The sequence below is a fragment of the Schistocerca piceifrons genome, chromosome 1 (assembly GCF_021461385.2).
Source record: "Schistocerca piceifrons isolate TAMUIC-IGC-003096 chromosome 1, iqSchPice1.1, whole genome shotgun sequence".
Classification (NCBI taxonomy): Eukaryota; Metazoa; Arthropoda; class Insecta; order Orthoptera; family Acrididae; genus Schistocerca; species Schistocerca piceifrons.
This window is the reverse complement of record NC_060138.1, coordinates 880,989,228-881,004,792: the sequence shown is the minus strand read 5'-3', so window position 1 is coordinate 881,004,792 and position 15,565 is coordinate 880,989,228. Positions and strand designations below refer to the sequence as shown.

Sequence of the window (15,565 nt, the reverse complement as noted above, 5' to 3'; positions counted from 1 at the left end):
TGAAATACTAGGAAAATTAACAGTGTATCTTGGGTAGAATGCCATTTGGTATTAATGTGCATTATTAACAGAAACAGACCAAAGTTAACTTCCAATTTTGCCACCTTTCTTTAATTTTTTTGTTTTGTTTTTGGCTTTTTTCATTGTTTGGGAATTAGATTTCTTCTAGAAAATGGAAAATTCAGCTTTTGTTGTAGAGTTTTCCTGTTGGTTGTCTACATTGGAAACTAAAGGAGAAAGTAGAAATCAAAGATTCATGCTTTACTAAAGTATATTAAAGAAATTTTGTATTAACTGATATGTGACTTTTTAGTGTCATTTTTTCAGTACAGTCCATTTAGTATTTTGTATGTTTATGTTATCTGTTGTCAGTTGGCAACGAAGTGCTGCACCCGAAACAATTTCAGCTGCAGACGTAAGACAGCTTGCAGAGTAAAGACATAAATATGTGTTATCAAGTGATAACCAAATTGTAAATAAATTGTGTGTATTCTGAGAGTTTGCATTTTCTGATGATTCATCACCAAATGCATGGTGAGGTTTTAATTGTCTGTGATGCTAATGTCTACCAGCACAGTATTAATGAAATACATAACTTTAATCAGCAGAAAAGGATATGTCACGTATAGTAGCTAGCTGTAGAATTTTATAGTGATACAGTGATTCAATTCTGTATACAATTGCAACTCTGAAGGTATCAGCGGCTTCTTTCTGAAATGTTCCAGATTGGGTTGAGCTGCGTGGTTGTTTGTTATACTTCACCTCATGCACCAAACTCCTAAATGAGTTGCCACCTGAACACTCATTTTATGTACAGTTAATGTTGTTTACTGAATATTCGGTTACTGTTAAGTATTATTTATCAGGGTCCAGCTAGTCTGTGTCCTGAATCAGTGTGCCTTCTTATTCAAGTGTGGAAATTAATTTCTTGTCCTCAATCACTCCACTACTTAAGAAGTGAGATTCAATTCACCTTCTTATATCATCTTCAAAAGTACAACTCAATACATGATAAATGAGAACAGATATCAACTCATATACTACCTCTCTGTACTACGTACAGACCTGATATTCAACTTGATGATAATTAACAATTACAATATATTTATTATCTTTGACATTTCGCATTTTCAGATTTCATGGAGTTCTTTCCTCCACACCATCCACTCCATAGAACTCCTATCTCCACCTCAGCAGGTATGGTCTTCTGAGTGCTATCCATTTCTGTGTAGTCACTGAATTGTTGATTCGAGTATCAGCACCTACGATTTAAAACACCTCCCAACAGTGGGGTGCTCACCACGTATCAACTACTCTGTCACAAACACCATTTCTTTAACAATATGTATTTAAGGACGTGATACCTCTCATTCAAGGAATGGGATGTATCACTTCAATGCCACTAACTGGATCATTAGGGTTGAGAAGATTGACAAAGAAAGTAGAGTGCAGGAGTGGAAATAAGTGGTACAGTAAGATAATGTTCAAACTGAGGAGAGGCACTGAAATTGGGACAGAGTGGAAGGGCAAGTGAGTGGATGCCAAAGGGAAGAACGAGGCTTTAAGTTTAGTTCCTGTATTTAGTACAAGGCAACTCACACTAGTTCTCTATAAAGCAGTGAGATTTTGTTTTTGTTCTGGAAACTGGGAACTGAATGCCTGCTTTCGGAGGATGTTTTTTGCTTAGAGACATGTTATTAAGTGATGTGGATGTGTTGCGCTTTGCATAGTGGTCCAGATTACATTGAATCATAAGTGCTGGTGTTTTAAATTAAAGACAGCAGTTGCAATTTAATTTGTAAAAAATAAATAAATTTTCAGTTAACAATTTAAGAATATGGAGACCAAAGGACTTACGTGTCAGAAATATTGATCAACCATGCTTAATATTTAATGAGGTTACAATCAATCCAGTTAAAAAATGATTTCTTCCTTGCTTTCATCAGTGATAAATTTTTCATTCTCTTGTCACATAGTTTATTGCATAATTTCATTACAAATTTAATTTATTGGTGCAGTTAATTTTTTACGGGTTGCTAAACTTTTAGTTTGGGAATCACAATGACTAAAAGTTCACAATTTTTCCCATGTAGCATTAAAACACTTGCAGTTGTGGTCTGCTGTTAATAGCAATCTCTTTGTCCACCATCTCCCAGCACACTGGTAGCTAGAATGGTGGATGAAATGGCCAGTTACTCTTCTTGTCTCACACATCCACCATTCTTGTTTTTCTCAGACAATCCATTGCTCCTGATCAGCTGCTTGCTCCTGATCAGCTACTCTTGATTTGATTTGACTTGAATTTGACAGGGAAGCTATTAACAGCTTAGATATAACCTGCCACTGCCGCACCAAACCAAGTTTATTGTGCGGTATCGCTCCCTGTACATCTAGTAAAGCCCACCAATGCTCTTAAATAGTGCAGGGAGTCCCTTTACCAGTTTTTGTTGTACACAATTTCTTCAGGTCCGGTTGTCCCGAAGATTCTGTATCTTCTGCTCTCCAATGCCGTGCATTCGAAGATTAGGTGTGATGCAGTTTCTTCACCCTCATCACAGATCCTACACTTATGGTCTTCTTCTGTTATACCCGTTGTTTGTTTTTAGAAATTCCCATGGCCGGTCATCAGTCCATTCATGAGATTGATCTCTTTCCTGTTCAGTCCCAGGATTACAGAGCTTCTTTTAAAACATGGCTTGGGCATCATTATCTTACCATGTTTTTTTTTGGACCTTGGTCCAATATTCTACGTGCTGTTTCCTGAGCCAGCTCTAGTTTGATCATAGCCTTGGTGATTGTCAGGACAGGTTCCAGTCCAATAAATGGAGTCATTGCCCCCATCCTGGCCAGTCTGTCGGCTTGTTCATTGCCACAGATCCCTGAGTGGCCAGGGACCTACACTAGGTTTACCCTATTGCTTCCCCTAGCTCCAACAGAGCCCTGTTGCATTCTGCAACAATGTTAGATCTTGTTGTGGGAGCTGCCAGTGATTTCAGGGCTGCCTGGCCGTCTGAATAAGTGTAGATGCTACGGTTATTGTAGCATCTACACGTATTCTCCTCCACACATGCTCTGATTGCAGTAATTTCAGCTTGGAATACAGAGGCCATTTTTCCTAGAGAGATGATGCCCTCCAGTCTTGGCTGAGCCCCATACATCCCTGCCCCACCATCTTGGTCTGATTTCGACCCATCGGTGAACCAAACAGTGTCCCCTGTACGGTGTCGAACTGTTTTTTCCCACTGCTCCCTGCTTCCAGTTATTATATTGTAAGGCTTGTTTAAGCTGTTAGGAGCTATTATATAGTTGGCAGGCATTTCCCAAGCCATTCCTATTTTTACCTCACTCACTATGTTAGTGTTTGATTCTGGATATCCTGATGAGATCCAATTTTTGCCAGTTTTAAGTCTGTATGCCCCAGCTGCTGCCTCCATCTTGAACCAAAGGTGTATTGGAGGCATGTCCAGCATGGCTTCCATCCCAGCGGTTGGCGTGCTGCTAATTCTGACTGTTATAGCTAAGCAGGCCAGTCTCTGAATCTTAGCGAGCTCCTTAGCTGCAACCCACTGCTCTACCTTCTTCCACCACACTACGGCCCTGTAAGAAATCCTAGGTCTAACTGCTGTGGTGTATATCCAGTGTGTACCTCTGGGGCTTAGGCCCCAGTTTTTACCACAAGCCCTTCTGGTATTCACTAGAGTATTTTTTTGCCTTGGAGCAGATACTCTTAATGTGAGGGGTCCACGTTAATTTCTCATCTAAGGTTACCCCTAGATATTTCACTATACCCTTCACAGGTAGAGTTTCATCGAAGAGCTTTAGATTCCAAGTTGAGTGTTGGATATGCCTCTTCGTAAATGGCACCACAACAGTCTTCTTAGGATTAACCCTCAGATCCTGTTTAATGCACCAATTTTGCACAATGTCCAATCCTCCTTGTGCCATACTTCTAACTGTGTTAGTAAATTTGCCAAGTGTTACTATGACGAGGTCATCTGCATATCCTTGGCAGAAGAATTGTCTAGAATTTAGTTCCTCAATGAGTTTACCATCTTTTCATCCATCATGGTAGCCTCTACCTTCCTCCCACTATGCATGGCCCTGGTCCACCTACATATAGTGGTCCCTAGGTCATACACCTCTGCTGCCCTTATCACGGAATTTGAAGGTTGTGTTATTGAAGGCCCCCCTGATATCCAGGAAGATGCAGAGGGCTATTTCTTGGAAGTGAAGGGCTTTCTTCACCCTCCCAACAAGTTGGCAGAGAGCTGTCTCACGTGATTTACCTGGTTGATGTGCATGTTGGTTTGAATGTAGAGGGGCCCTAATCAGCCTCCTCTCCCCAACATATACATTAACCAGTTTTTCCTATGGCCTTGGTATGATCAGTTCTCACTGGCTTTGGAATGAAGACAACCTTCGCTGCCCTCCAAACATTGGGAATGATCCCTGCTAGGCTAACCCTGAATAACCTGCATAGAACTTTTATGAGATTCCCCCCTGCCTGTTGCAGGAACACTGGAAAAATTCCATCTGGGCCCGGTGACTTGAATGGTCAGAATGTTCCCACCGCCCATTGGATTTTATTGACGTCCACACACTCCTTGGCCGATTCCCAGTCCTCTCTTCGAGTGCCTGAGAACAGCTGTCTCTCTGGGACCACATTCTGGTCTGTCTTGTCCTTGTCTCTCTGGGACCACATTCTGGTCTGTCTTGTCCGGCAGAGCATATTGAGGAAAGTGAGTTTTGAGTAGCAGTTCCAACGTCTCATGTGCTGTGTTTGTATATTCCCCATCCTCCTTCCTCAGCATACCTCCTGGATTGATTGCTATTCGAGTGAGGATTCTGTGAAGTCTGGCTTGAGCAGCTGTGCTCTCCAGTTCCTCACAGAATGCCTTCCAGGATATCTTCTTTGCTTGTCTGATTGCAAGGTTGTAGTTGACAAGGGCCTTATGATATTTAGCCCATTGTTCTTTACTTCTCGCAATGTTAAACAGTCTTCATACCCATTTTCTTCGAATTTCCAAGTTATTATTCCACCAAGACACATTCCTGTTTGTGTACTTCTTGGTGATTGTGCAGCTGTCCTGATATGAGGTCACTGTGGCAGAGGTAACAGACGCTGCTACTTACTCAAACTGTACTGGATTCCTTATTGAGGTTTTAATTTCTGATAAGCCTAAGTCAAGGTCCCTCCTATATGTCTCCCAGTCTGTTTTCCAAGGATTCCTATAGGTCATGGTCTGCCTGATTCCTATTTCAACCTTGAATTTAATGTACATGTGGTCTGATGAGGATGGCTCTAACACCACATGCCATTGTTTGATATAGATGCCCATCATCATGGAACCAAAAGTTATGTCAGTTACTTCTTCTCTTCTGCCATTCCTGAATGTAGGTTCATTGCCCCTATTCAGGACCTCCAAGTTGTTAGCTAAGAGAAATTCAAGAATGTACTCACCTCTACTTTTGGTGTCCTTGCTGCCCCACACTAGGTTGTGGTCATTGGCACTGCATCCCAGCAGCAGTTGGTCACCTTGCTTGATCCAACCCTCTACGTCTCCTCACCTCCAAAGGAGGAGGAGAGGTGTCTTCATAAGGAAGGTATGCTGAGGCTAAAATAATTTCCCTCATGATACCTTCCTCACATTGCTGCATTTTAATGGTTACTAGGTCCCTGGAGCAGCAATCCATCATTGGCATGAAAGAAATTCAATTTCTTACATAGATGCTTGTTCTGGAGTTTCTTAGATTTCAGTTTACCTCCAGTGCCACCGAGGCCCGATACTCCCCCTTTATATAAGTATGGCTCTTGTGTCAGGGCCACATCCCCTTCCTGGCTCCCCAGGCAGTGGCTCAGAGGCCCCTTTACTGTGGCAGATTAATCTGCAGCACCTCCAGTCTCTGTCCTGCTGCCATCATTGCCTTTGGAGTCTTTGAGAACCCTGACAGTGACCTGTGAGAACCCTAAAAACCATTTCAGGTCCTGCTCTCGCATCACCTTCAGGTACTTCTCTCCGACCTCCGCCACCAGGGTTCGTCCTTCCGGTACACCCTTCTGGTTGATCACTCTCCAGTCTTCTGTTGAGACTATTTTCTCGAAAAGAGTCTTAGGAGAGACATCCTTAAGGATCTTTGGTACCCATATTGATACCTTTGTGGTCTTAAGAAGTTCCGCTGCCATCTTGACCAGCAGCTTCGCATCTTACAAAGGGGATATCATGGGCACCTTGCCCCCTCTCACAGACAAAAATGAGGGCACTACGATCTAGACAGACCCTCCTGAAGTTGGGACCTGGACCAGCATCCACCCCAATCTTTTCAAAGAGGGCCATCTGTACAGATTCCTTCTGCTACAGGTGATGGCCACCAGTGGATAGCCTTCCTGGATAACTGCCATCTTAAAATCGAACTGCAGTACTAGAGGTGTGTTTCCCTTTTTCTTGCCTCTGTTTTTTCTGGGCTCGCTTATCCAGGGAGGAGGGAGTCTTATATTCCTCCCTTATCCTCTTGCTGGCTGTCTTTGAGATTGTGGGGGTCTGCGTATCCCCTTCAGCCTGAGACAGTTTTTTCTTGGGGATCTTAGGTTCAAGTCCCTTTAATTCCCTCCACTCGTGTTTGGGAAGCCATTCTTTCCCTTCCTTTTGTCTCTGTTTCCTGAGGAGTTTCCTCGTCTGGGCCCCAGACAAGGCTTTAATCTTGATCTGGGCCAACTTCTCGGTTACAGTTCCTACTTCTGGCTCAGGTCTAGACCCTGATTCATTAGTGGGAATGCCTTCCATCGGTCCTCACCCCGATGTTTGGGTATCTGAGGTCTCAGTTGCCCCTCAGTTTGTTTTTCTTTAATTGTGTCCATATTGGTCCCACGAGATTTAGGGATCTACACAGTCCACAACACGAATACCCTGCTTGCTGTAAGGCTACTTACTCAGGGAGGTTGCCTGGTATCCAAGAGGCTCAGTTTGTGACATATCTTCCCATGTGCCATGCACCCCTCGGCATGGATTGCATCACACCTTGGGTTGGGAAAAGGAATTGGGTAGGATTAGGAGTGGACAGGGAAGATGGGACATTGTGGGACACTCTTAGTCTGATCCATCGACTGAGGTCTTTCTGGCAGTAGGTCTTCTACCTTCCGCGTAGCCCTCAGCTTCACGCGGATACGCAAGCCTCTCCAAAGCCTCTCCACCCGTCAAGATGGTGTCCCCCGGAGAGGTCAGCTACTCTTAATACCCATGAATTAGAAGAATGAGATGAGAAAGCTAAGAAAAAAATGAATTTTGTATTTAAAAAACCTATTCCAGGCATTCTGACACTTCTCGAAACTGTTTACCAGAATTGCTTTTTTAATTTTTGAAAAGTGAATTAAAGTTAAAAATATTTGCTGTAATTACCTTGTTTCCTGTTTGCCAATAATATCTTTTATTTTGTTAGAGATGGTAGAAGTGTGTTACTGACTTGGTATTTATTTTGTTTGCAGGCAATGGTTAGTCAACTTGTTAGTGGACCATGTGTAGCTCTTGAAATTGTTAGTGATACTCCTGACACACCTAGCAAATTTCGAGCTCTTGTTGGGCCACCTGAACCTGTAAGTTATTTGAGCGTTAAACTTTCCTTGCTCTAACTGAATTTGTGCACTGCCATACTTTGATATTAGTAGACTGAATGTGTGAATTTAAGCAAAGATGGTAACAACAAATAAAGTAGCTGAAGTTGCGGAAAAAAATATTAAATAGTAAAATTGAAGGATGAATAAGTACTTTGAAACTTAGAGCATCTTGGAAATTTTTTGTGTGGTTGATCAAAGTACTCTTTGAATAATATAACAAGTAAAGGTGACTACTTACAATAGTTTAAGTGTTGAGTGGGCTACAGACTCATAAACAATACTGAAATCATACCTAAGCTTTCGAACTGTGTTCTTCAGAGCTAATAATAAAAAACACAGACATACACAGCTACATTATCCAACCCAATTATATCGTCTTGATCATGCAACCCAACTGGGCCAAGTGGCTGTGTCAATTTGGGTAGGTAAGAGGAACAAATGAATGGGTAAGATAAGGGAGGGGTTGGAAGGGAGGGAGGGTAATGGCTGGGAGGAAGAGGCAACAAGTGATCAGAATAGAACTGAGGCAGAAGAGGAGACCATAGAGAAAACAGTGTGGACCTGGAGGCCAAGAGGCTCTATGATTGAAATATGTGTCACAAAAACGATTTTACATGTATTTGGGAGAGGGGGGGGGGGGGGAGGAGAAACAAGAGGGATTTTGATGACACTGGTTATCTACTACGTATTGCATTGGGCAGTAAACTTCTTCTCTAAACCACAATTTGGCACTGGCCATTTATTCAATGGACAAGTAATTGGTGGTCATGCCTTCATAAAAGACTGAAGAAGCTACATAATTTAACTGCTATGCTGTTTATTCATTCCTGCCCGTGCACTATTTGCTGGGCCGTGTACTACAACTCAGTGTAAATTTTCCATGTCCGTAGAAATATAGACGAGTAACTGTAGGAGCTACAATGCCCTTGTGGAAAAATAGAAATGGATTTTTAATCACAGCTCCTTGTGTTCCATACTGAATTACAGGAACTGATTATTTTTGTTTTATTCTTGGTACCTCTTATCATTAAAGAGATCTATACACAGTGTTATCAAATGAATTCCAGGATGACTTCTAAGATTTTTGTGTCTCTGTTTCATGTTACTGACTGTGTCTAGGTTAATGTAGGTAGTTACTGTAAATGTAATTAACATCACTACTGTACATTAAGATGCAGTGTTTGTGTTGCCTTATGCAGGACAGGGCAAGAGAACTTCGTCCAAATACTTTACGTGCAAAATTTGGTAAAACAAAGGTGTTAAACGCAATCCACTGTTCTGATTTACCAGAAGATGGTTTGTTAGAGGTTAGTAAATGATTTATTGTAGAAGAGAGTTTTATTTGTATTCCAGTTCTGAATGTTGTTTACTTATTTTGTATTTGTTATTATAATAATGAAAAGCAATTTCTTCACTGCATTATTGTTGCAGGTTGAATATTTCTTCAAGATTCTGTCATGAATGTGTGCTAGTAATCCATTTTTCAAACTTCCTTAGAAAAGTAAATACATGGACAAAATTTTGAAAAAAATTCATTGTGGGATGTTCACTGTGTTGAATTGAAACAATTTTGTGGAATAACTAATGATTTAAATCTGCTTGCCTGAATGTATAAAAAATTCTGCTCTTGCAAGTGAGAGAGATATCTATTTTGCAGTGCTTCCAAAAGTTGGAAAATAATTTTTCCATAAAGTGATGATAAATTAATGAATATGACATCTGTTATTTTAGATGGTTGATGTGTGAAGAACAAAAAGTCTTCAACATTGAAGTATTTGTGAAACCATTCCAGTTATTTTATAGTTAGGATTATTTTATAGTGAATCACATTCTCTCAGGTATTACCGTGTTTATGTGGTTTATGTGTATATGCCATGCCATAACAGAATACGCACAGCTTTATTTTGGATATTTGTTTAAAAAAGTAAAGGAGAAGATGAACAGGAAAGACACATGCAGTTATAAATTTAACACACACAACATATGGTACTAACATGTCACTGTGTGTAGTTTTTGTAAGAGGTGTAGCAGAGTGGTATTTGAATATTTCTTCAAGGTTCTGTCATGAATGTATGCCAGTGACCCACCTTTCGAACTTCTTCAAAAAGTAAGACCACTTAATTAATTTGGAGGTAATTGAAATCCACTGATGTAGCACTCCAGCTCAAAAATGTTTCACCCTTAGTCCTCTGCTTCCAATGTGGAATTATCAGCTTACGCTACTGTGACTATGCATGTCTCATAACTGTTTGCTTATCACCATCTCAGTCAAGTACTTATTAACTATTTGATGCTGTTTTGTACACAGATATTGTTACAAACACTTCTATTTAAAGCAACTAAATGAATGATTAATGAAATTTGTGCACATTACACACACATAAATATGATTTGGAGTTTCTAGGTTTTACATTAAAAGTATTTTAGATTAAATTTCTAGTCAGATTTAGTCTTATATTATTTTCATTTTACGTATTCAGCTGTGCTGTAATCAATCTGTAATTGTAATTTCAAATTGTAATACTCTTATTAGCACAACAAATGTTTTATACAGGCAGAAAAATTATATTTGGTTTATCTTTTAGCGGAAGCTAAATATATTTTCTCCAAGAATGATGTATTCCTGTTTTTTATATCCTTATTTTTAATATTCTTATATATGAAAGTGAAAGTACTCGTGTGTTTCAATATTTTGATTGATTTCTGCAATAACAATGCAGGAGGGTGATCTGTTTTGTGTGGGTATTCAATCTCAATATATTAGCTTCCTGCTGTTTAATAAATACTTTAAAATAGCTTGAGGTTACTATGAGAAAGTCTAAATCATTATCCTCAGACTTATCAAAATAACAGTTAACAATAAAATTTGCAACAATATAGAAAATTGCTTTACTGGTTTTGAAGCTTTGCAGCCTGAGTTTTCATCTCATGAAGAAATAAGATAGCAGATTTTGTGTAAAATATTTTTAAAACATTTTCTACCATGAAATGTGTATCTTAGTTTCATTCCTTTAATTTGATATGGGCTTATATGAACAAAATGTTGTGCAAGTCAGATAAAAATTGCAGGTGGTAGGGTGGGTATGGAGAGGTAACAAGGAAGCATTGAAGAGAGTGTTAGCCTGGATCTATGATCTATATTATCTAGCTGTTTCAGCATTTATGATCTCTCTTAATAATGTTGCTTGATGTTGTGCTGAAAGAGGCTATACTAAGTTTGTATTCATGGATTGTGCTCTTGGGTTATGCATTCTTTCTTGTGGTGTTGGATTCCTCTGCAGAGGCAAACTTTAATAAAATATTCTTGATTTACAAACCATGTTACTTCAAATAATACTCTTGAGTTTTCAGTAGCTATCTGAGCCATTGTCATCAGATGTAAAACACGTAGACTTTTGAAATGCTGCAGTGTTCTGCTTATAAAGGTGTGAAAGCAGTGTCTGTTAGCTTCCAGAGAGGGCCCAAGTGATGCATGCACAGGAAGGTGAGTTGGATTCATAACAGCTCCAGCCCACCGTGGGACTGAATGAAGTTAGGTGGCATGAGGGGCCAGCGCCATGTGTGAAACTGTCACTCCTGGCTCCCTACAAGTTCCAGACCTCTGTCATTGCTTTTGCTCAATATCCAGAGCTTGCCTCCCTACTATGCGTGTATCCCTGGTCTCTGTAATAATTGTCATGGTTTATTCTGATCTCAGCCGCCTCCTTTATAATGGGACCCTAACTTTCATCTTTTCAGATTGTATACTATGTCCATTTCGTAGGCACTGTTCAGCCACTGCGGATTTCTCATTCTTCCTATGTTTAATATGTTGTATGTGGTCAGCATGTCACTCAGCAACAATGGGAGTAGTTTGTCCTATGTAGATGCTACTACACTACTACTTTTGCAACACTCGAGATGCATGTCCAGAGAAAATAGTTACACCAAGAGTGACACTACAAGTGCTTTCAGCTGCCATCAGAAAAGGGATGTATTGGCAAAAGACAAAAAGCCAGCTGCATTCCTTCCATGCATTACAGCAACAAACAGCAAGATAGGATTCATGTTGCAGGGACATGAACTGCGGCACAACTCCAAGATACGAGATTTGCATGCCTCGTTACGGGCAATGTAGAGCTTCCAAGTTCCCACCATGTATGGCATCCCCTGCTATTGCAATAGCATTTACATTGGACAAACTAGTTGCACAGTTGCTGCATGTTGTGGCAAGCACACACAACGTGTTAAATGAAAGAGTCGAGAAGTCAGTCGTGATTGTTTATAGCCCAGAAAATGGTCATAAAATACAATTTGAAAAGAAAAGAGTCTTGGCTTGTGCAACATCATATTGGGATTCCATTATTAAAGTAAGCAGCTGGTATTAAAATAAACCACAACAATTTTAACAGAGGCCAGGGGTACGTACTTAGTAGGGTATGGAGGGTGCACTTTGGTTATATAACAAAAGCAAAGACGGATGCTTGGCACTTGTTGGGAGGCAGAAGTGATGGTTTCACAAGTAGTGCTGGCCCCTAGCACCGTCTGACATCTCTCAGTCCTGAAATGGGCCAGAGATACTATGAGCTGCCCAACTCACTTCCCCACGTGTGTCACTTTGGCCCTCTCTGGCAGGTTCCAGATGCTGCTATCACTGCTATATAAGTGAAACACCATGCCAGCCCTGGTATTTATCTTCCGATGGCGATGGCAGAGACAGTCATCAAAAGCCTAAGTGCTTTATTCGAAGAGATATATCTTGTAAACCAAGAAGATTTTATTCATTCAGTCATTCATTTTCATTGACCTGTGGACAGCTTGCTCCACACACACCACACACCCACAAATGCAAACACACACCTTTCTTACTTCTTTTTGTGTTGCTGTCTCTGCATTTGTTAGTGTAACTGCTAAGTGCTTCTTTAGTGGGAAGTGGACAGTGGCAGTTGATACAAAATGTCAAACACAGTATCTAAAAACAATATCTAAAAACAACCAACTCGTGTTAATATCATGTACAGTTCATATAATAAATTTCACTGCAAATGTTTTGAAACCAAATATTTATTTATGTAGGCTACCTTAAATGTATGCTTACAGCAAACTACTAGCACATACTTCCAACTTGAAGGGGATAAGTGTCCCTTCACTCCCCCTGCAGTGTTCCTGTATGTACCGCAAACTTCTGGCATTCGAAATACAAATTGCACTCCATTGCACATAAATATTTGCTGGCTGATTATTCACCCTGGTTTCAAAGTACTCCCAAGACCTTCTATTCATCTTTGGCGAATGTATTTATGTGCGTGGCATTTATAATAGAAGTATCCATACATGAAACCTAGAATGGGAGTGAGGTGGTGGTGAGGTAGAACAGCAGTTGAATCCATATCTTTTTGTTTCTTAATAGATAGCAACAGAAAGCAATGAACTGTGTTGTAAACCAATAGTATCAGCCATCTTGAAATCTTGCTTGTCTAGTTACTGTAGCATGAGTATGTGAGTAAATTTTATTGCTAGACTCAGAAAGATAAAAACACACTGATGTAGCAGGTATATAAGAGTGATGCAGAATTTCAGTTTGCAGCCATAATTAGGGCTACCAGTAGATCAGAAGAAAAGATTGCAGTCAAGCATGCCAGATTAGTGAAACTATCCCAAGAAAACTGTTTTGAACAACTAGTTCATGAGCCCTCTCAAAGCGGAAATGGTTGCGAAAGCATACTTGACCTCTTAACAACAAATAATCGTGGACAAATAGGGAGTATCGTGACAAATACAGGGATTAGCAACCACAAGGCAGTTGCTGCTAGGCTGAATACCGTAACACCTACAGCCATAAAAAAGAAACACAAAGTATATCTATTTAAAAAAGCTGATAAAAATGCTCTTAAGAGCCTTTTTAAGAGAGAGTCCTCACTCCTTTTGATATGATCATGTAATCGGAGAAAAGATGTAGAATGATTTCAAAGAGATAGTATCTACAGCAGTTGAGAGATATATACCACATAAATTAATAAGTGATGGTACTAACCCCCATGGCACACAGACGGGTCAGATCACTGTTGCAGAAGCAACGAAAAAAGCATGCCAAATTTAAAAGAATGTAAAATCCCCAATATTGGCAAAGTTTTGTAGAAGTTAGAAATATAGTCATACTTCAATTTGTGGTGCTTCTAATGATTTCCACAATGAAATTCTGTCTCGGAATCTGGCAGAAAACCTAAAGAGGTTTTGTTGTGACTCACCGATCTTTCAAAGTGCCGCCGCGCAGTTACACGCGTCCTCTACATGCGGCGCTGTCTGCCAGCCATGCAGCAGCAGCGCCACCTAAGCAGCCAGCCAGCCAGTGGCCGCTAGACTTGGACTCAGTTATGATTTGACTGTTAAAGTGTACACACGTGTTACTCTGTTTACTTGATCTGTGACTTTCATTTATTGCGTCCTTCTTGAAATATATTTGTTCAACTTGAAGTTGTTATAATTGGCGACGAGGTAGTGACTTTTCTTTTCCATCGTTGACCCACATGTTTCCATGGCTACTTTAGAGCATCTATTGCAAGGTCTCGTAGAACAGCAAACGCTTCTCACAGATGCGATTCGTGATTTCGTCGCGGCATCAAATGCAGGGCGTCTCTCGTCGTTGTCTCTACCTACTTTTCCTCCTTACGACGAGACGGCAGAAGACTGGTCTGATTACGAAAAACGTCTTCGACAGCACTTCTTGGCATTTCATGTCGCGGACGAACAAACATGTAAGTCTCTGTTCCTTTCATGGATTTCACCTCAAATGTTTCGGTTGTTGTCGCAATTGGCTCCTTTGAAAGATCCTGCGTCTTTGTCCTTTGCTGAAATGTGCTCATTTCTGTCCGTCTATTTTCAAAAGCAAACGCATGTGGTAGCCTCTCGTGTTGCCTTTTATTGTTGTCAAAAACAACCGAATCAATCCTATCGCACTTGGGCTGCTGAACTTCATGGCCTCAGTAGAAAGTGTCAATTTGTTACTGAAGTTCACAAAGAATCCTACGCCGATTCCATGGTATGGGATGCTATTATCCGATCGGAGCCCGACAAAGAAGTTAGGCAACATGCCCTTCAGTTGGCAAATCCGACTCTAGATGAAGTCCTATCCATCGCTCAGTCTTTTTGAAATTTCTCGTGCTGCTGGAGTGCAAATAGAGGCATGGGGCGACGTCGGGGAAATACAACCTCTGTGCGATGTTGATGAAGCGTATGGCGAGTCCCCGCTGGCCGATGTGGCCGCAGTACACTCCCAAGTGTATCCTCAGCCTAACTGTAAACAAACCTCTAAGAAACTGCAGCAAAGCCCATGGCAACTTCCTTCATGTCTGTGGTGTTTTACGAAACATTCTCGAGAAGATTGTCCACAACATTGGGCCGTGTGTCACAAATGCAAAAAAAAAGGGTCATGTGTCATCCGTTTACAAATCCGACCGCATACATGATGTTCATGCACGTGATGCTGATTCTGATTCTGTGTTGTCTGTCAATTGTACTTCTTCCCTTTCAGGGAAGTTATTCCTCACTGTCCAAATACTTGGTCGAGATGTTTGCATGCAGGTGGATACTGGTTCTGCTGCCACTATCATCAATTCTCAGACGTATCTTCAGTTGGGTTCTCCAATCCTGTCACCTGTCACTAGGCAATTACGGACTTACAATAAACAGCAGATTTCTCTCTTGGGGCAATTTGATGCTGAGGTATCTTACAAATCTGTTGTTCGCACTGTTACCATATTTGTGGTCGACCATAGTAATGCAGAGAATCTTTTTGGTTTCGATGCCTTTCGCGTTTTTGGGTTCTCCATAGATGACTCTGTCAATATCGTCTCTGATGCTATTCCTTATGCTCAATTGGATTCCTTGTCGACAACATTTTCGTCCCTTTTTTCTCCTGGGTTAGGCCGTGCAAACGACTTTGAAGCTCATATCATGCTCAAACACACTGCTCGGCCT

The 15,565-nt window shown here is 40.7% G+C and overlaps 1 protein-coding gene across 3 annotated transcripts in view; it reads left to right on the top strand.

Moving 5' to 3' along the window:
• Window positions 1-10,139, top strand: part of LOC124716536 (nucleoside diphosphate kinase 7-like) — an 88,692-nt gene extending 78,553 nt beyond the window's left edge. Inside the window, exons 7-9 of one of the 3 annotated variants that reach the window (XM_047243184.1) lie at window positions 7,481-7,588; window positions 8,809-8,916; window positions 9,041-10,139. In XM_047243184.1, coding sequence (XP_047099140.1) covers window positions 7,481-7,588; window positions 8,809-8,916; window positions 9,041-9,070 — 246 coding nt within the window. In that variant the 3' untranslated portion in view covers window positions 9,071-10,139. The remainder of the gene's footprint in view (window positions 1-7,480; window positions 7,589-8,808; window positions 8,917-9,040) is intronic. The other 2 variants (XM_047243181.1, XM_047243183.1) reach the window with 2 other exon arrangements.
• The last annotated feature ends 5,426 nt before the right edge of the window (window positions 10,140-15,565 follow it).